This window comes from Felis catus, chromosome E2 (assembly GCF_018350175.1).
Source record: "Felis catus isolate Fca126 chromosome E2, F.catus_Fca126_mat1.0, whole genome shotgun sequence".
NCBI lineage: Eukaryota > Metazoa > Chordata > Mammalia > Carnivora > Felidae > Felis > Felis catus.
The window spans coordinates 19261953-19282601 of record NC_058382.1 but is presented as its reverse complement, the minus strand read 5'-3'; the positions used below and the strand labels follow the sequence as shown (position 1 = coordinate 19282601).

The 20649-nt window shown below is 59.4% G+C and overlaps 1 protein-coding gene across 2 annotated transcripts; it reads left to right on the top strand.

The window, feature by feature from the left end:
- Positions 1-5333: 5333 nt before the first annotated feature.
- Positions 5334-20173, top strand: KCTD15 (potassium channel tetramerization domain containing 15). 2 transcript variants are annotated; one of them, XM_023245084.2, is made up of 7 exons: positions 5334-5488; positions 7151-7249; positions 8834-8926; positions 9560-9735; positions 14654-14798; positions 17177-17482; positions 18688-20173. In XM_023245084.2, the coding sequence occupies exons 3-7, from the start codon at positions 8861-8863 to the stop codon at positions 18844-18846; spliced, it is 852 nt and encodes a 283-aa protein (XP_023100852.1). In that variant the 5' UTR covers positions 5334-5488; positions 7151-7249; positions 8834-8860; the 3' UTR covers positions 18847-20173. The 2 variants fall into 2 exon arrangements, with proteins under 2 accessions (XP_023100852.1, XP_023100853.1); XM_023245085.2 differs by having other exon boundaries at positions 5335-5488; positions 7154-7249.
- The last annotated feature ends 476 nt before the right edge of the window (positions 20174-20649 follow it).

Genomic DNA, 20649 nt, shown 5'->3' with positions numbered 1-20649 from the left:
TGTGCCGTGAGTCCAGGGTCACTTCAGTGGTCACCTGGAGCCAGAGTGGCAGCCACACAAAGTCATTTGGGGGCAAGACTTGGCATTTAAGGCCACAGACCAGGCTGACACGGACCGAGTGACCTGGAGAACCCCAGAGAGGGCCTCACAGGTCTCCAGAGGCTCCAGAGGCTGCAACAGCTTCGTCTTTCTGGCAATCTTTTTTGCACCGGGAGAGCAGTCCTGGGCGCTGCTTCTGCACCTCTCCCCAGTGTCGGAGGCCAGGCCTCTGTGGAGATCCACTGCCCTACTGAGCAGATGCTGCTCAGGGAACAGGGAACAGCCTCATCCCCCACGTCCCCCTGCTGGGAGGACCTGGCACTTTACTAATGCAGCTGGAAAGAAGGAGACCTTGGAGGAACCTCAAGGGGAGGTGGGCTGGGGGCCTGGGGCCGGCCACCCGGTTTGGCTGCCTCCACGTTTGGGTCTGGTGTCTCCGGGGGCCACAGAAGGGCATGGATTGGCATCGCTATTTCAAGCTTCCCTGGAGGTGCCTTTGGGCTTTGGGGCTTCCCTTCCGCCTTCCTTCCAGCTCAGCGTTTGGCAGGCCCCAGCCCCCAGAAGCAAGCCCATTCTCTCCCCCTTCCCCCAGGCAGAGCCCGGCTGTGCCCAGCGTGCACCTTCCTCCCCAGGGCTCAGGACAGACTAAGCCCCAGGCAGGACAAGGGCTAAACCTGATTGGTCCGAGCTAATGCTTTTCCCAGGGATTGGCTTGTAAATTGGCCAATGGGATCATTTCCCTGCTCTCCAAGAGTGCCCAAGTAGGGGTGAAGCGCGGAGCTACAAGAATCTTGAGACCAGAGAGGAGTGGCCTGAGGGCAGGCCAATCAATGTGCGGGGGACGGCAGACAAGTGGAGAGAGCGTGGGTCCTTGAATACTCTGCTAAGGCCCCTGGATCTACACCGGGGCCACTCAGCCTCCACTTGCCCTTATGTGAGAGAATCAACTTCTTCCATCTTGAAGCCATTCGGAGGTAGCTTTGGTTTTATTTTTTTGCACCCACATTCACATAGACCCTTCGAGACTCTGGTAGAAACACTAAAACTTCCCTTGGAAGAAACGCTCAAATGCAAAGTGGTGAGCCATTTGCGGGTTTGGGGGGGAGGTGGTTTCTGGTCCCTCACAGGCCATCCACAGGCCACCACTACATAAGAATGCCTGGTCAGGAGAGCTCAGTCTTGTGTCATTCCTGTCACCCCGATGCCGGCACACAGGGAAAGAAGGCTGATTTGGCTCTGAGCAGAGCGCCAGGGCTACAGGAGGAAGGCAAGAAGGGTGGGTGGTCTAGGGCACCCGGAGGCAATCCCTGCTCTCTGTTCCCCCAGAAGCTGTAAGTGCCCATTGAGCATCGTGCTGGGGACTGGGCAGAGTTCTGTGACAGCTGGCTGGTCTTGTTTTATCCCCTTCAAGGACAGGCAGGGGCAATCTGCAACCCCCCCCCCCCACACACACACACACTGCTACCCCTCAGACACGTCTGGACCTCTGCTCTCCCAGGAGTGGGTCTCCAGCTGACAGGAGACCCAGTTTGGAGTGGGGACGTGTGTGTGGCAGAAGTCACATGACTCAGCTTTCTGTTTGGTCTCCAGGTTCTCTGAGATCCTAACCACGAGGGTTTCTGGGATGCAAGCCACGTGAATGTCAGACTAATCTCTGGGCCAAGCCAGTTTCCATCCTATCCTGGTCAGGGGCCATCTCTGAGCCTCGAGGTGGGCACAGACCTAGGAGGGCCAGGCTTTCAGCCCAGGGGGGATCTGGAGTTGGGGGAAGAGCTCTGCCTTAAAACCCCAGCACCTCCCCCGATCCCTCATTTTGAGTTCATTTTACTTTCCTTATTGAGGTCCTTGTTTCTAAATATTGTCTGCAAACAGCAACAACTTAGATCACACTGGAAGCCACTAGGAAGCATCTGGAGACTGAGGTCTTGTCCGCAGCACCTGGACGCAGGGCCTGACCTACATCGTGCTTCACATGAGCACCCGTGGAGGAACCCCAAAGCAAGCACAGGTTTGAACCCACTTTTCAAAATATGAACTGTAATGGTTTAAGCTCTAGTCAAATCTACTGATAGGGCAAGTGACATTCTGATTACACTCACGTCCAATTTCGCCTCTTGGACCACAGTAATGAAACAAGGTGCATTTTACAACATGTTTCAATGTTTTCGGTCCTAATTATACCTCTTCGATTAAAAAAAAAAAAAGCCTCACCCTTGCATTGTATACCACAGATCATTAAATGCCTATCACAGTCCATGCCCAAGTCTCTCAATGTAAAAGATGGTTGACATTTAGCCAGGAACTTTTAAAACACTTGAGAATAAATTATGACCCAAACTTACTCTTCTTAATGACACGTATAAAGTTCAGCTCTTTAATAAAAGGATTCAGGAATATGAAAACAAAGTTCCCAGCAATATTAAGGAAATAAAGGTCCTGCAAAATGGTCAGTTCTCGTTTCGATTAAATTGTGCATTTTTAATATAGTTGGTATAAAGTGGAACTCTTAAAAAAACATGGAGGAATTTAAAATAAAGTGGAACATCCTATTTTCAGGGTCACCAGTACCACAGTGAGATTTGTCTCTTAAACAATGACACTTAGTATCTCTGTAGTTCCATGAATACTTTTGAAGTGTCATATTAAAACCAATCTCATGGCCTTGAGGCAAAGAGAAGCAATTAGTCTTGGAGTTGTGAATAAATAAAAATCCATTTATACACCCGTCCTTGACATGTACCTTGCAAATCTTAGAAACTTCATCTAGTGGGAAAAGAAATGTTAAATCATGAATACCAATACTAATCACATCGCCATGTGGCTTCCTAAAACAGTTTGGTTTATACCAACCTTTCAAGTATGAATTTATATGTATATATTCATCCACATCGAACAAAAAACAAAGACACCGTAGCAGACACCTTAGGAGAGAGTGGGAGAAGAGTGAGGGACACTAGGGGCCACGAGGGCCATGACAAGCAGGTTTTCAGTGGGTCTGCCCCTCAAACACCAGCTTCACCAGTGCATTTTTCCTCGTGCTCCCCTTCGCCCCAAGCACTCAAAAGCTTGGAAAGGGGGTAATTTCTGCCCCTGCAGAAGTCTGGGGAACCCACACCCTACGCCATTTGTGGTCCCAGCCAGTATTTAAGGGAGGACACAGGAGATCAAAATATTTGGATACTTGCTTCGTTTTTTCTTTGGGTCCACTCCTTCAGGGCCGGGTGGGGTTAGCGTTGATGGGGGCTTTGCTGTTCCGTGGCCCTGCGCAGCCCTGGAGAGATTGGGGCCTCCGCTCCGTAGCAGAGCAGACCTCCCGGGCCTGGCTTGGCCACAGCTGGGAGAGCAAAGAGTGCTGCTGTCAGGCCAGAGCTGGGAGCCAGAAGCCCGCAGGCGCCAGGGCGTGGGGAGCTGAGTGGGCAGCCCGTGGGCCGCGCTGGAGCTGTTGCACAGATCCCTGACCTACTTCCAGGCCCCCTTTCTGTTCTAGGAGCAGCTAAAAATCCATAAATTAAGGAAATTAACTGATGGGGCCTGCGGCATCTTTGTAAGCTATTTAAATCTATAAATTTACAACATCTTCTGCATATATCAAGTAATTGAACTAACTGCAGGGATGTAACTTTAATGAGAAAATTTCCCCCTTCTCCTGTAGTTCGAGCTCTAAAATAAATAAATAAATAAAACCTTCCCTTAGGAGGAAAGTTTCTGCTTATTCCCGCGCGGAGAAGTTACAGAAGCGCGGTCCGGGCGCTCTTCCCACGCGCCAGGTGCCCTAGTGAAGGGAAGCAGGCCCTGACTCGGTCCTCCTGCCACCCGCGCCCCCCCCCCTCCGCCCCCGCCCCGAGCGCCCCGGGTGAGCGAGGCCGCTAGAGGGCGTCTAGGTCCGGCTGGAGCTCGAGGTGGGGGCCTCCGAGCCGCTCCCGGCCGGAGCGCACCCGCCCTCCAGCGGGAGCCAGGCTCCGGCCCGGGCGTCCCCGGAGCCGGACGGGGGCGCAGTGCAGGCCAGGCGCACTAGAGACTCGGCGCACCGTTTCCTAGGAGTCGGGAAATGGGAGTTGGGGGGGGGGGGGCGGGGGATCGGGCGGGGCGCAAGGGAAAAAGCGGAGCGAGAGGAAGGTGGGGGAGGAGGTAGGAGCGGAGGAGGAAGGGGCAACCGACCCCGGAGCCCGGGAGGGACGCCCCGGGCGCTGGCCGCGGCGCCGCGGGGAGTCTTGGCCGCAGACCTTCTCCACCGCGCCGCGCGCGGAAAGGAAATGGCGCATCTGGCCGCGGGCTGCGGGCCGGGCGCCCCCCGCGCGCCCCTCCCCCGCGGTGGCCGACCGCGTGTCCGCAGACGTCACGGGCGGCGCTGCTCCCCGGCAGAGGGGCAGTCGGGGCCGAGACCCGGAGAGGGAGGCCGTGGAGGGGGAGGGGCGGCCCTGGCCCCCGGCTCCGCTCCAGCCCCGGCCGACTCGCAGCCCAGTTTCTTCCCAAGTCCCGCCCCCTACCCCCGGGCGCCGCGGCGGCGGCTGCTCTCCTCTTTGTAACCGAAGAGTCAAGAAATGTGAGAAACGTGCCCTGTGTTACTTATTTGGGAGCCGAAAATTTATGCCCAGCTGAAAGCGCCCGGGGAAATATTACATCAGATGAAATGACAATGATTAAAATCAGCTTCTCCCCCGCCCCCTCCCGAGCCCGGAGGAGGCCCGGGCGCCGCGTGGCCGGCCGGCGGGGGGCGGGGGGCTGGGCGGCGGAGGGCGCGGGGGCCCGGGCGCACCGCTCCCGGGAGGGTCCTGGCGGAGGCCCCGGCGGGAAGGCTCGGGCTCCGGGAGAGGCGGGTGGGGATCGCCCGGCGAAAGGAGGGGAACCAGCGCATTTTTGTCGCCGAGCGCGGCAGGCGCGGGCGCGCGGAGCTAATTGCGACTCTAATCCTCTGCCCCGCGGCGCAGCCGAGCCCCGAGCCAGGAGTCGCCGCGCGCTCCCGCTCGCGCTCGCCGCGCTGGGTAATTTGGAGCCGGATCGCTGCCCTTTGCGTCCGGGCTCGGCCGCGACGGGGCGCGGGCTACGGGCTGGGGCGGGGGGCTGGTTTTCTCGCCAGCAATCAGGGAAGGCCGCTGGAGAGAGAGGAGGGAGGAGAGGAGGTGGGAGCGGCGGGAGGGCAGCCGGAGAGCGGCGCGAAGAGGAGGCGGCGGTGGCGGCGGCGGCGGCCGCGAGGAGGGGAGGAGGCGAGGGGAGGGCGGGGAGGGGAGGCCCCGGCGCGCCGCGCCGCGAGGGGCCGCGCGAAGCGGGGGCCGGGGCGGGAGGGGTGGGTGGGGGGAGGGTTGGGGGCGAGAGAGAAAGTAACTCCAGGACGAGACCGGAGCGACCCGCGCAGCGAGCATAGGCGGCCAGGCTGCGCCCGGCGCCCGAGACCGGCGGCTGCGGGGGGCGGGGGCTGCGCCCGAGCCCGATCCGCCGCTCCGGCTCCGAGGTAAGCCCCGCGCGGGCGGCCACCGCTCGGCGCCGCGCACCCCTGTCCCCAAAGTGGCGGTGATACCGAGAAAGTAGCTCGGCCGGGGTTCGGACCTGGGTAGGGGCGGCTGCTTTGTCCCGGTGCCGGGCGGCGGGGGCTGGCGGCGCGGGGGCACCCAGCACAAAGGCCTGGCGCAGGAGGGGGGGTTGCCCACGTGGGCTGGCCCTGGCCCTGGCCCCGGGTGGACCCTCCCCACGCGGGCGGGCGCCGAGCTTCCTGCCGCGCGGGGCGGGGTGTGGGGGTGGTGGTGTTGCAGGTCCCGGCACTCGGGCCTCAGTGCAGGGCCGAGCGCCCTGCAGGGCCAGCGAGTTTCCGGGGTCAGCCCCGGGCTCACGCCTCTGGGGCTTCGGGGGCGCACAGGGCCCGGCTTGGCGCCCAAATCAGAGAGAAAAAGTCTCTAACGGGACAGATGTGCGTCGTCTGACGCCCACCACGCGAGTCCGAGACGGGGCGGGGGGGCCGGCGAGCTGGTGGTGGTCCCAGGCGCGCGGTCTTGGGGGCCCCGGGCGGGCCTTGCGGAGACGCCTCGGGCTCCTGCTGCCCACGGGTACCCCCTGACCTGGACGCGCGCACGGGGCACACATTCGGAAATGCCCCTCTCCCGCAGCCCAAACGCCTTTCCGTCATCCCTTGCCCCCCACCTCGACTGCAGAAAGATAAGCTTCAAGTTTTCACTCCGTGTCTCAAATGTGCATGAAGGAATTTAACTGCACGAGTGAATAACAGCATTAGTTTCAATTAATTTTTTTTTAATCCCGGCAACAATAAACTTTGAGAACAAAAGCGCTTTTACGTCCTTAATTAGGCGAGCTTCCCATCTGTGGTCTCTAAGTGTCTGCCTCTTGATTTAACTTTGTCCTCCGCCCCGCCCCCGCCGTACACCCCTCCCCGCCCTGCCAGGCACTCCGGTTCCGTGGCCACCCCCGCCCCGCGGCGCCGCCGGCCTCGGCCCAGCCGGCTCCGGCCGCCCCGAAGTTCACACCGGCCGGCGGGCTCTGCGGCGGGGCTGGCGCGCACCAGGTGGCATGCCCGCCTCCCTCCGCCGCCCTCCCCCTCCATCCCGGACAATTCCGCAGGCCCCTGGCACTCTCGCCCGCGGCTGGCGCCCAGGGCGCAGAGCTGAAGGGAGCTCGCGAGGCGCCTTCTGTTTACCTTTTATGGTTAAAATAACAGCTTAGCAAAGAAGCGACTTCACGAAGAAGCGATTTAGTGAAATCGTCTCAAGCTGCCGCAGCTCAGCCAGTTTAATCACCCCCAGAGAGCTGAACAACTGCGAACACAATGGGACACAAAATCATTTTGTGTGTAAATGAGCGTGGCATTCTGCTCGCTTCCCTCCGCTCGGCGGGCGGGGCGCGGCGGCGGCGGAGGCGGCGGGCGGGCGCGGGACCCGGGGCTCCCACCGCAGCTCAGGGAAGCGGGTCAATACCTAGCCAGTTTGGAGACCCGCGGGCCCTGGAGCACGCTACAGCGCGGAGACCCCTGCAACAGGCGGTCTGGGCGAGCCTCGGGAGGGCCGGGGCGCGCTGGGGCTGGGTGGTGGGTCGTGGGTTTGCCGGTGATGTTGAAGAAATGAACTTGCGTCTCTTACTGCACCCACTTTTGTGCTTCTGACCTCAGCAGTGGTGTCGGGGAAAGGGTCCTTGTCCAGCACAGATGCGTTGGCCGGAGGCAGCCCTGGAGGTTCTGGTGGAGGCGTAAAGCCTGGGGCTTCCAACGGTGAGTTTTTTGGTTTGCCAGTGAACATCAGGTTGCGCTTGTGATGGAGAAGAGGCTGGATGAGAACAGGATTGAGCAGCTTCTGTGATGGGTACTTGGTGTTAAATGTCACTTGAGTGAAACATTGCGCAGTCCGCTTTGATAGAATTTCCATTGGAATCCCTTCCAGCGCACTTTATCCGCAGTTGTGGCTTTCCTTGTGACTCCTCCCCCAGCAGAACCTCCCAGGGCAGGAAAACCCATCCTGAGGTCTGTTTTGGTTTCTCAGAACTTCCTTGAGATAAGTGACCTGCATTTCTTTTCTGAGCTGGCCGGAAGTCAGGAATGCCAAAAGCCGCAGACCCTGAGTAGCCCCCCAGTGAGAGTATAAATTAAACATCACTGTTTAATCGCAACCCCCACCCCAGTTTCATGCCAGGGAACCTGCCAGAGCACTGAGGGCAGAACAGATCCTAGGATGGTAACCTCACTTAAATGTGCAGTATTGACGTTCGTTGGACCTTGGTCCATGTTTTAAAATTGGATGTTGAATTTCAAGGCACAAAGTCAAACCTGCGACGGAGAAGTCCAGGTTAGGCTTGTGGGAGCCAGTGTGTGTGTATGTGTGTGGGAGGGGGTTGGTGTTCACTGTGCCCTATGAGACAGCCTCAGGTCAATGCAGAGGGCTGCATAGACCTCTTCTCCCCCCACCCCCCGCCCCCCTTCGGCAGGGTCCTAAGGTGGCTTCTAGTGACTGAGAGACAGGCTTATTTCAGGTGGTCGTGGCACACAGGAAAGTCACTAGTGGAGAAGAGCAGAACGGAGGGTCCGTTTGCTGAGCTGCTCTCTGTTTCCTTCCGGCCAGCTCTCTAGTGCCTTGCGGGGGGGGGGGTGTGATCCTGAGGGGGTCTGGAATACATTAGGCACAGACAAGACCATTCTGGGGGTCTGGGTTGAAACTGCAGAGGTGCAGGCCAGGCAAACAAAGACAAGTTTCCTCTCTTAGGCGCCCTAGGGGAGAGGTGGCTTCCTAAGTGACTTTCACTCTTCCCTATGCCCTGGCTTCTGCCTAAAGAGACTTCTCTGTGACCGGCCATTCTCACACTGCATCTTAACACCATGGAGACGGTGTTCAGAGTCCTGGGCTCCCGAGCCCATGGAGGCTGGGGGATCCTCCCTGAGCTGTGGTCCACAGGGCTCTCTGCTGATGCAAGAGGAGACACGGTTGGTAACATGGCTCTGAACCAAAATACCAGGAAAATCAGATTTGTTCTGAAACATTTTGGGGCAATAATGGTGAGCATATGTTTCAGCACTGTCATTAGCCGAATTAGACGTGGAGCTGCCCAGAAAACACGTGTGTGTGTGTGTGTGTGTGTGTGTGTGTGTGCGCGCGCGCGCGCGCGTGTGTGCGTGTAAGCTGCTACGGCTTTGGAGCGTGGGGATAGGGTAGTGGCGGGTGGAATCTGGAGAGGGCTGTGTGGTGGGGGGTCCCAGAGAGAAAATGCAGAAAGGAGGATTCCAAGCGTCTTTGACTCTGGGAGACCCAGCGCCCACGACTCCTGAGGAGTAAAAGCCCTATGGTTTTGTCGGTGCTCCCCACAGATACTCTGGGCAGCGATGGAAGCCTAGATGCCTCACCGCAAGGAGCGGCCGAGCGGGTCCTCGCTTCACGCCCACGGCAGCGCCAGCACTGCGGTGAGAGCCAGCAGGGTGGGCTGGGGCAGCGGCCGGTGGCCCCCTCTCTGCCCTTATCCCCAGCGCCTGCCTGCTTACCCGCCGCCCTTCCTCCCAGCCGCCGCAGTCAAGAGATGGCTGTTGACTGGCTGTGCGATTATGTATTTTTTGAAACAAAAATGCTCTTAATTTGATGTGAAATTTACTACATGTATAAAACTCAACGCCTTAGGTGCTGAGGAAGTCACTAATTTAGAGGTGTCTCGTTACTGAGACAAACTTGCAAAAACCCCTGAATCCCAATTCACAAATTGGTGATTCGTTTGTCAGGGGATATTTCACATCTAACACATAAGCCCGCGACCTTTAATTAGAATTTTGCAGTTTGTTTTATGCCCCTGGAGGCTGACACCTTGAAATTTTTTTTTCTTGATTTCTTATTGCTAATAAGCATCTTTCTTTTTCCCTCTGGTTCTTTGAAGAAAATGATGCAAATACACTTAATTACAGTGGTGGCCATAATTTGTCAGCTGAATATGTGATCAGGCACAGGCAGAAGTGATCTGATTAGATCTGTGATCACATTGGCAATAAAAGGGAGTGCCCAGCTCTGTTGTGGAGAAGCTCTCGTTTTCACCTTGTTTCCATCTCCAGGAGGGAGGAAGCATGTCCCGGTTGTCTCTTACCCGGTCGCCCGTGTCTCCCCTGGCCGCCCAGGGGATCCCACTGCCAGCCCAGCTCACCAAGTCCAACGCACCCGTGCACATCGATGTGGGTGGCCACATGTACACCAGCAGCCTGGCCACGCTCACCAAGTACCCTGACTCCAGGTAAGAGCTGAGCCCCTTGGAGCACCAGGCGCACGGTGGTTGTTGGTCCCATCTGCAGCCCGCTGCCAGTGGGCTCTGTCTCCTCTGTCAGCCACTCAGGCTCTCCAGGGCCCTCCCACTCTCCTGGACCTGGAGGACTAGAGTTTGGGAGGCCGAGTCTACCTCTTAAGAGATGTTTTCTGCAGGGACTTGTGACCCTGTGCTGGTGGTATTGAAAGTGCCCGGTAGAGCTCCCGACCCACCGGCAGAAGCCCCTTACGCAGGGCCAGCCCCACCTGAAAGTGGCCAGCAGCTGGCTGGGGAATCTCAGGTACCTTCAGGGTCCCCTTGAGCGAGCCTCAGGCCTGGCCTTTGCCAAGGATCATTTGTGAGCCATGCTGCATGCTCCTTGGGATCCTGGGGGAGAGAAGTATTTAATCCCGTTTCCTACTCTGACCCTTGGTTAAGTACACAAGGGGGAGGATGAGGGGAGCTGCAGTTCCCAGCTTTGTCTGTCCGCGTGGCCACTGCTAGACCCTCGGGTGTAGCAGCCGGCTCCCTTGGGCAGGGGTGGGGAGGTAGGGGGAGTTGCAGATGAGGTGTCTCTGACCAGGAGCATCCCAACAGTGCACCTGGCTCTCCGCCCAGCTCCTGGAGCTCCTGAGTCCCGGGCCTATTTGTGGGAGGTGCTGGGCGCTGTCAGATCCCCCGCTCCCGCCACTGGGGCACGTCCCTCCCAGGGACCTGGTTTCCCATTGGCATAGGAGCAGGGCGGACCAGAGATGGGCTGGGTCTCTGAGCACCCCCTGGAGATGGTACAGCACGCTGCACGCAGAGCCCACGACTGCTTGCTCCCTGGCACAGTGAGGCGGCCACCGCCGAGGGCTGAGCAGCAGGAGGGCCAAGGCTACGGGGTATCGCCCTCGTTTTATACACTTAAAAAAAAAACAAGAGGAGTTAATTAATCCCCCAGACACCAAGGGATCATCTCTGGGAAGCCTTCTTGTCAGTCTGCCTTGTCGCTGTTGCGAAGGCTCGTTGTGGAGGAGTCCTAGCGCATGGCGGCTTGGTGAGGGCCAGGGCGGAGCCCTCCACGGGGGCAGGAGTGCTCCCTCTAGGAGCACATGCTGGAGGTGGATGTAGAGTCCAGTTCAGAATTTGGGGAATCTGGGGCACAGATGGCAGTTGGGACTTCATTCCCTCGGCCCAGCAGAGGCTGAGGCCTGGGGCAGGCACTGGTGAACTTGGGGCCTCGCCGGGGCCGCAGCCACGAGGCCACGTGGCGGTGGCGGCCTGTGAGCTCTGTCTAGGATGGGAGATGGATTCTGCTTATTTAATTTCAATTTTGCCTTCTGCGGCATTCCCGGGTTGTTTGAGATAGATCATCCCTTAATCGGTTGGCGACGTTTGTGAGTGAAATTCATAAAACCCTTGCCCACAACCTCTCTGAAGAGTGTTTCTTGAAATCAGACACTTGCCTTTCTAGAGCCATCGCAGCTCAGGCCTGCAGGGAATGGCTGCCTCATTCGCGTCTCCAGGCTGCTGCCTGGGAGCAGCAAGGACAGGGGGTGGCCCTCCCCTCCCATACCCACAGGGCAGCTCATCTTTGCCCATCGTGCTGCTCTGTGGTGGGGCAGGCCTCCTCACCAGGGAGCCGAGGCCACGTGGCTCGTGATCTGGCAGGTGGGACCCTCGGCGGCAGGATGTGCCTGGAGGGGGTGGCAGTCTGCGTGCCTTCCCCGAGGCTGGGGCTCTGCGATGAATCTGTTGTTCTTGCCTGGATGGCTTCTGGCTCAGGGCAGGGCTGCTCCCAGGGCCTGAAGCTTCGGCCTCGAGGCCAACGGGCGGCGTGACCTGTAGGACAGTCAGCGGACAGTGAGTCAGGCCGGGCCTGGGAGGTGGGTGGGGCTGCTGTGCTGGCAAGAGCCCCTCAGATCTCTCTCATCCTTCTTTCGGTGAATCATTAAAATTAAAAAGAAATGTTTTTCACCAATTCCGGAAACCAAGATCAATCCCTCACCCGGTGGCATTGATGTATGAGTCACCAAGCGATGGAGAAGATTGCTAAGGTCACCGAGGAGGCGGGGGGTTCTGGGTATCAGGAAAGTCCCACCTCGGGCAGTGCTGTGAGACCAGGGGGCTAGTGCCCTGCACCCTCGGGGCCCGTGCCCACGGGACTATGTCTGGGCTTCTGGTTCTTGGCTCATCAGGGAGCAGGTGCTACCACTGGGTGGCCCAGGGAAAGCCATCAGCCCTTGCCCATAAAGAGCAGAGCACGGCTGCCCAGGGCTGGAAATGAACTCCAGGGGCTGCCGCCTCCCTCGTCCCTGCCGGACATCCTTTAGCTGCTGCCATCACAGTCCCAAGCTGGTATCCATGCCGGCTGTGGGAAGCTGCAAATTACTAATAAAATCTTCCACCGAAACATCCGGGAAATTGGAGCCAAAGCTTAAACAAAAGACCTCCATCAGCTGGGGTCAGAGGCGCCCCAAAACCCTGTAGCCTCTCTCAGAGGGTAGCCCAGAAAGGAGTTGGCTCCCAAGACCCTGCGAAGTGATGGGGGGTGGGGGAGGCGGGGGTTGTCCTTTTGTGACCATTGTCCTAACCTGCCCTAAGCTGCTCTCATCCTTGGTAGCCTCAAATCCTGAGGGCATGGAAGGCCTTTGTCCTTTGGAGAGACACTGATGGCAAGGTCTAGAACCAGTCTTAAAGTAAGGCGGATTGAGAACCTTTTGGCCATGGACCAACAGGACAACCTAGAACCCAGCCAGCCCTGGAATGTGGGTGACCCAGGAAGCCCTCTAGACCAACAGGATGGTGTGGAGCCCCAGCCAGCCGTGGCCTAGAACATCGCTTGCTGCACAGAGTGTTTGAGCTCAACCAGGAACGGGAGAGAAAGTCCCACAGGGAGGCTGAGGCTGTGGACTTGCTGGCTTGCCTGTGGATGTGGCTCTTCCTTCTTCCTGCTGGTGCCATGTTTGGGCCCTCGGCTGTCTGCTGCTGAGGACTGCCCATGGGACAGGCAGTGTTGCCTCGTCCCCTCTGTCTCTAGGGTGCTGGATGGCCCTCATTCTGACATCTGAATGCCCAAGCTCTGTGGAGGTCAGGTTTTGGGGACTTGGGCAGCTGGAACAGGCCATGAAGCCCGTAAGGCTTTCCAGCAGGGGCTGCGTCCCCCGGGCGTGGGGAGGTGAGAGAGAGGGCTCCATGGCTTGAGGAGTCCTGAGATGAGTCGTATCTGGGTGATGGCAGTGCTGGTTCCACAGGCTGGGGCCTCTCCACGCCACATCATAGACTCTGAGCGGCTCACGCGCGTCCACGAGTTAGCCTTGCCTTTTCTACAGCCCCACTGGGACAGGGGCTGGGCCATGTCCCCAGAGGGAGAATGTGTGATTGCATGGCTGCTGCACACCTGAGCGGGCCCTCCCGGCCAATGCCTTGAGTGTGCCAGGCCACCAGAGTGGGGAACAGTGTAGATGGGAGGCTCTGAGCGAGGCTCTGGAGACTCTAACCCCTCAGCTTCTGCCCCGCTCACATGCACTGGCACACAATGGTCGGGCAGAGCAGGGCCTCAGGAACAGTGAGTTGGAGTGGACGGAGGACTGGGCTGTTGGCGGAGAGGGGAGCACCCCTGGAGGGTCCTTGCTGGTAGGGGCAGTGAGGCAGGAGGCTTAGGCACCAGCTTGTGCGGGCTGGGCTAGAAGGCCTCAGTCCCAGACCAGGCCACCGTTCTCCCGGGCTGTGCCTACAAGCTGCCGCCTTGGCAGGGTTTAGCTGGTGTGGGGCCCCGCCTGCTGAAGGATGTCTGGGGGTGTCATTGCTGAGGGGACACTGCCAACCTCCCACCTGCTCCTGAGTCAAGCTCTCGGCTGTCCCCACCCCTCCTGGGGGCTCCTAACTGTCCACAGCTGGGCCTGGGGGCAGCCAGGGAATCAGCCAGATGGGGCCAGCCACCCTGGGCATCGCAGAGGCCCCAGCCCTGGCCCTGAGGCCAGGGTCCTCCCTGGAGCGGATGGGGACAGGTATCAGGGGCTCCCCACGAGCATCCTGCAGGTCCTGTGTTTCTGTCAGAACCAAGTGCCCTTCAGAGGACAGGGTGCCGGGATGGGACCTGTCTGCGTGCATCCACCAGCATGTGGGCACACTGGAGTGCGTGCTTCTGTGTAGACCGTGGTGCGTGCAGACGCATTCACACCGCAGTGTGTGTGCAAGCATGCTGTTGAGTGTACGTCTGCTGTGGCACATGCTGTCCCTCCCGCCTGCCTCTCTTCCTCCCCCAGGGCCCCCTGAGCAGGTGACTGTATGGTCTGCCTGTGAGTTTGTCCAGTGCAAACGGCTGTTTCTCTGCTCGGTTCATGCTGGCCGGCATGTCCTTTGCCTGGGCGCGTCCGGGTCTGCGTGTGATTTGTGTGTTGCAAGGGAGGGGACCGTGGGAGCCTGTGCCTCTCGCCCAGGTGTGTCCTGTGTGCCGCTCATTTGTGTGGCTTGGGCGAGGTGTGGGACCCAAGACTGTCTTGCCGGGCTTACGCGTGTTAGCTGGGTGTGTGGCCATGGGCTGGGGTATCTGACGGTCAGTGGGAGTTTTCGGGGGGGGGGGCGGGGTCTTTCTGGCAGGGGTTGGCGTGCATGGGGCAACGAGGCTATGTCTTTGTCTCGCTGTAGTTTTCCAAGCCTGTCATGTGTCCGTGGGTGCATGCAGCCAGGCGCGTCTCTCTCTGGCTGTGGCTTGTGAGTGTAGGCTGGGTATACAGCGTGTGCCAGTGTCCTGACTGCGGCCTGGGCTGCCCTTGGTGTATGCGGACATCCGTCATGCCCGGTACAGTCCCAGAGTGACCCATGTGAGGCCCCCCGCCCCTCCAGCAGGGCAGACCCTAGGGGGTGGGGGCAGGGCAGGTGGTCTGGCCCTTCCATCAGACATCCCACTCTCTCTCTCTCCCAGAATAAGCCGCCTCTTCAATGGCACTGAACCCATCGTCCTGGACAGTTTAAAGCAACATTATTTCATCGACCGGGATGGGGAGATTTTCCGCTACGTCCTGAGCTTCCTGAGGACGTCAAAACTGCTGCTCCCAGATGACTTCAAGGTAAGTCTGCAGCCGGCAGCTCCCCAGCGATGCCTGTGCGGTGGCATTACACAGGGGACGCTGTGACTTAATAAATGGACCCATGGTCGTCATGGCAACCATAAAAAGTTAAACGATGAAGCCGAGGGCTAAATCAGTTTTTCTAAACTAATTTTGTTTTCTCACGTTTTTAGCTTATTTATCAGGGTGTAACAACAATTAAGCAGTGGCGCTTACCCCATTTCATTTGCCGTGTTGAGTGAGGGACGGTCGTGCATCAGAGTTACGGGACTTAGAGGTTCCCACGTGTGCTCCTTGTCAGCAATTTGCAGGGGGAAGCCTGGTGCAAACTCAATACCTTTCAAATGAAAGGTTATCCCCCGGTCTTGGGGTGAGCCTGTCCAGGGCAGCCAATCTGGCTCTGAGAGGCTGCCTCAGTGCTGGGCCCCTCCGTGGCTCTGGGGATCCCAGAGGAAGGAAGCTTAGACCTGCCTTGAACCAGCAATTGTCCCTCCCTCCCTCCCTCCCTTCCTGTACCCTGAGGACCAATGGCCCTGGTGCTGTTTTGTCCTCCCTCCAACTGATGCTGGGTGCCAACAACCAAAGTCAGGCCGAAGATACAATGAAATCCGGGGCAGAAATGGGTCCTGTCCTCATCACACTTACAATCTAGTGAGAAGACAGATGTTCAACAACAACGAAATGCTTGAATCCCCTTGGTGGGGGAGCAAATGTTTCCTGGAAGTGAAGCGTGGTGAAGGGGAAGCATGGAGAACCTGGCCCCAGGGGGGTTGGGGGGAAGGATGCTTCCCTGGATGGCGAAGGAGGAACAGGGGCAAACAGGTGTGAGGGTCTTGGTGAGCGGGCAGGGTGGCAAGAAGCTTGGTACCATCCAGAACCAGAGAGAAGGTGTCAGCCTGGGGCTGTAGGAACGGGGACGGGAAAGGAGGCTGCTGTTTGAGGTGGGACCTTGGTGGCTAGCTCGGCATGTGGCTGGTGGCATTTTACCCTGAACGCGGTGGCAGGGATGTGAGCAGGGAGTGACAGGTCTGCTAGCCCTGGCTACTGTGTGGAGGAGGAGGGTGAGGGGCGGGAGCAGGAGGCCAAGGGAGTTTCCTGAAGGCCTTGGTCCTGATTGGAGGCAGCAAAGATGGGGCAAAGGGGCAGACTGGGTTTATGTTTAGGACTTGGCCATAGAAGGCCGTGGTATGGACCGGTGGGGGGTCAGGGCATTCTTGAGGCTGCCTCCTGGTCTTTGGCTTGCGGCCTGAGTGGATGCATGGAGGCCCAGGGGTGGAACGGGCTGGAGGGAGTGTTACACCTCACTCCTGCGTGGAATTGGTGGTGTGGCATCGGGTGGAGAAGTTCTGGGCCATAAGAAAAAATGTGTGCCGATGTCGTTTAAAACCTCTGGAGTGGATGAGAGCAGATGCCCAGGATGGCACCCTGGGGAGCCCCTGTGGAGGGAAATTGGGCTTTCCTCGGAGGGGTTCCAGAGGCTGGGGGGCCAGCAGCGGGAAGGAAGGGGCTTAGGGCCTATAGGATGGGCCCTGCTTTGGGGGTTGGGCGTCCTGACTCAGCCTTGAGCTGAGCCCCAGTGACTGGCCCGAGTCATGGGTCCTGAGCTACTCAGGGCCAGGGCACATATGGGTGCACATGTGTTTGGGGGACAGATGGCATGAGCATGCCAGCCTGGGAGTCGGCTGCCTGGGGGTGGGCTTCCCACTCCCAGACACCTCCTCACCTGCCTGCTAGAGCGGGGTGGGCCCGGCACCTGGCGCATTTTGTTGTCCTTTGGCCCTCGCCCCCTTCTCTGAGATGGGCGTTTATGTCCATTTTAGAGACGAGGAAACCGAGGCTCTGAGGAGGTAACTGATGACCAGAGGCCTCAGAGCTGGTAGACAGCATGCGGGAAATCCAACCCAGGGAGGTGTGCCCTGCCTCCCTGCTGGGCTGTGAGCTCCTCCGGGGCAGATGAGGGTGCTGCTGCTCTGTGCCCAGCCTCACTTCTCTGGGATTCTAAGAAGGCAGCAGGTCTCCAGACATAGGCACAGCCTCAGGCTCCACTAGTGCAGCCCCCTGGTCTTTCCAGAGGCCCCTCTCTGCTCCAGGGGTTTGGGGCCAGATGGGAAGAGAGCGAGTGTGGGACTTGTGGGACGAGTCTGGCAAAGGTGGACACCAACTGCTGCCTTTCGGTCAAGGCTAGACTCCTGTGCCTGTACGCATTCACCTGAGCCTCATTTCCCCCATCTGTACAATGGGTACAACCATCCCAGTCCACACTGAGCCCTGGGGGTCGCAGCTCCACAGTATTGCATGGGGCCAGGTGGCGGCGTGGGGGGCTGGCCTTGGAAAGACCGGCCCCCACCTCCCACCATCCCCTCTGCGCATGCCCACAGGACTTCAGCCTGCTCTACGAGGAGGCGCGGTACTACCAGCTGCAGCCCATGGTGCGCGAGCTGGAGCGCTGGCAGCAGGAGCAGGAGCAGCGGCGCCGCAGCCGCGCCTGTGACTGCCTGGTGGTGCGGGTCACGCCGGACTTGGGTGAGCGGATCGCGCTCAGTGGCGAGAAGGCCCTCATCGAGGAGGTTTTCCCCGAGACCGGGGACGTCATGTGCAACTCTGTCAACGCCGGCTGGAACCAGGACCCCACGCACGTCATCCGCTTCCCGCTCAACGGCTACTGCCGGCTCAACTCCGTGCAGGTGAGGGCTGCGCGCGCGCGCCCCACCCGCCTCACCCCTGCCTCCCCACAGCCCTCCGGCAGCAGGGATGGGTGGAGGGAGGCGCGGTCCCTGAAACGGTGAAGCCCTCCGTGCCATCTCACAGAAGAGGCAACAATGTGTCGATGCATAATTTATGTCCCGCTCATAATTAAATGATGGCGCCTGGGGGATGGACTTAAAAAAATTGATCCGTGCTTTTTTTTTTTTTTTTCCAAAAGGATGTTCTATAAAAATGGCCCAGAGTATTTTCAACAGAGTGTGCCTCATTTGACACCCAGAGTCTCCCTTTCGATTCAAATTGAACCCAGGCCATAGGAGCGGCAGGTCAGAGGCTGAGTGGAGGTGGCCTGGAGCCCCCTCACGCACCCTGCTGACCCACACAGCCGCAGGCGCCCAGATGGCTGCCCAGAGCCGTTCTGAACCGGCCTCCCTCCGAAGCGTCTCAGAGCTGGAGAACCCCAGATGGATGGGGCCTATTCTGCACCAGCTCTTTCAGACCTAAGAGCAGACTCCTATTTCTGCCTGAGGGCAGAGTGGGCATTGGGGGGGGGGGGGTGCGGGGGGGGGAGAGTCCCATCCTCTCCCCTCCATGCACACATTCCCCAGGCCGCCAGCCAAAACTTAACTACTTGTGGGACACAGGGGTCAGACACAGTGACAAGACCCCCCCCCCAGGGGCACAAACCCACGTGGACGTGGAGGCTGGTAGAGACTCAGACCCCAAGAGGGCTCCTCCTTCTCCCCACCCCGAGTTCCCTTGAGCTGATGAGCCCCCAGGCCTCAAACCATCTGGGACTCACAGCTCAGGGAAGCAGGTGGCTGCCCAGAGGCCAAGGGCAGAGCCTCTGTGGAGTCAGGCCTCAGTGAGGCGGGGGAAGGAGCTGGGTCTCTCCAGAGAGAGGGGGCACGTTACATCATGGCGAAGAGAAGGGGCCCGAAGACTCTTTCTGCCTCTGGATGAGGGCTGCGGACCCCTGGGCGCAGCAGGCTGGGGCAGCCTTCCCAGGTTTGGTCACTCAGGAGGACCCGGGGTCTGGCTGCTCCTGTCCCTCCTGTGGTTGCTCAACTTGTGGGCTGTCAGGGGAGGGTGGCCTTGCCCTGGCTGATGCCTACCTGCCCACAAGGCCCAGCCAGGCAGACTCTTGCAGCGGGGCATTGCTGACCATTTCTGTCTTCCCTGGCAGGTCCTGGAGAGGCTGTTTCAGAGGGGCTTTAGCGTGGCTGCATCCTGTGGGGGTGGCGTGGACTCCTCCCAGTTCAGCGAGTACGTGCTTTGCCGTGAGGAGCGGCGACCGCAGCCCAACCCTACTGCGGTCCGGATAAAGCAGGAGCCCCTGGACTAGGCCCTGCCTCAGTGCCCACCTGAGGCCGTGTGGCCCTGGGGAACCCCCCGGGGCCCTGGAAACGGTGCTGGGGAGTTCTGCCTGTGCCTGCTTAGCAGTAGGCGTGAGACTGAGGGTGGGGCTGGAGCGTCCAAAGCCAGCCCAGGGAACCCCAGGTATCATGGCAACAGAACGTGGGGCGCCGGAGGCATGCCCGCGGAAGGACCGTTAATGTGACCCAAAGATGCTGCGGTGGGGACAGTTCTCGGGGCACTGCGGCTCCCCGGCCTGGCACAGCGTTCTCCGAGGCAGGGTCAGCAGAGGCCTCCCGGCCCACTCCGGAGGAGCCGTTCATCCTTCTCCACGCGTGGCAGACTCCGCAGGGTCTCCTTGCGTCACAGATGGCTTATTTTTCTACAGTATTTAAGATGGAAGTAACTAACTGCACAAGCCAGAGAGGCCGACCAGGACCAACGCTTCTTCATCTGGTGCTCAGTTCTTAGCCGGACGTGTGCGTGCCCCCGTGGCAGAGGAGCTCCCGGGGGCCGGGGCCCAGGTGCCCGCAGAGTGGGGCTTGGGAGACCTCTGGTCCCTGTTGCAGAGACAGAGGCAAGAGTGGCAATACCATAGGAACGGAAGCAGGGCCCCCACGGGGCAGGGCTGCTGGGAGGAGGGCTGGGTGGGTGTGGGGGATGGATGGCTCTGGAACCATCCGAGACCCTCACCTTTGCTGCCACCCGGGGTGCAGGCCACACTTTGGTGAGTCACCTGACCTACCAATACCCTGGGGCTTCCAGTCCTGAGTGTTCTCACACCCGGGCTTCTGCAGAAGTCTCTCCCCATCCAGACCAGCCACGGGGCCACACCGCATCCTTACCTCAGGAACGGGCCCCACGGTGAAGGGGCCCATGTGTCAGCGTCCTCTGGGTCCCCAGCTCAGGAAGCCGTCCCCAGCTCCGATTTTCCCACACTAATATGCACACTGAATTTGAGTTAAACCGTTCCACTAGCCTGCCAATAAGACTGGGACACAAGGCATACCTGGGGCTGTTGGCCCCGGATTCCGACAAGGACTGGCCCCGAGGGGTGCTCACAGACCTGCTCCCTCCCAGACGACAGGCCCAAAGATGGACACCCCTGGCCTTGTCACCCTTCCCTGCGCCGCTGGCTCCACCCGGGTGGGGAAACCTCGGAGGGGCGCCCCAGCCAGCCCCGCGCTGTGTAACAACGCCTGTAGACTTGTATATGACTCCTTTAATATTGTAAAGATGCCGATGTACAATTGTCGTGTGTTTGTGTAAACACATTACGTTCCTAGTTCATGCCATAAATGATGCTATAAAGCGAATGACTCAGGCTCCGTCCTGTGCAGAAGCGACAGCCGTATCCCGCATTCCACGTAGCGTGGGGTGGTTTGGGGGCGGGGTTCGTCCCTGATGCCGGAGAACCAGCAGACCCTGCAGAGGTAGCTGGGGGAGGGGGAGGGGCAGGGTCCCGAGCCGGCCGTTATTTATTGCATTTGGGTGTTTCCTCTCTGCTGTGCCTGTCGCCTCTGGGCAGCACAGATTCTGAATTCTGATTCACTGCCCCTAACCAGATGCGAGCCGGGAAAAGGCAGACAGAAGGTGTCCGAGGGCTTTTGAACCCAGTCAAATGTTTGAGAGTTTCCCCTCTCTGGCTCTTGGTTGAGGCTGGCGTCCTCTTTAGAGCCCCACGGAGCAGAAGGTGGCCAGCCACGGAACTTGCAGCCCCCAGCCTGAGAACTGCCGGTCGCCGGAGCGCAGAACAGGACCTCGGTGGGTCTCTTTCCAGGGGAGCGCCCTC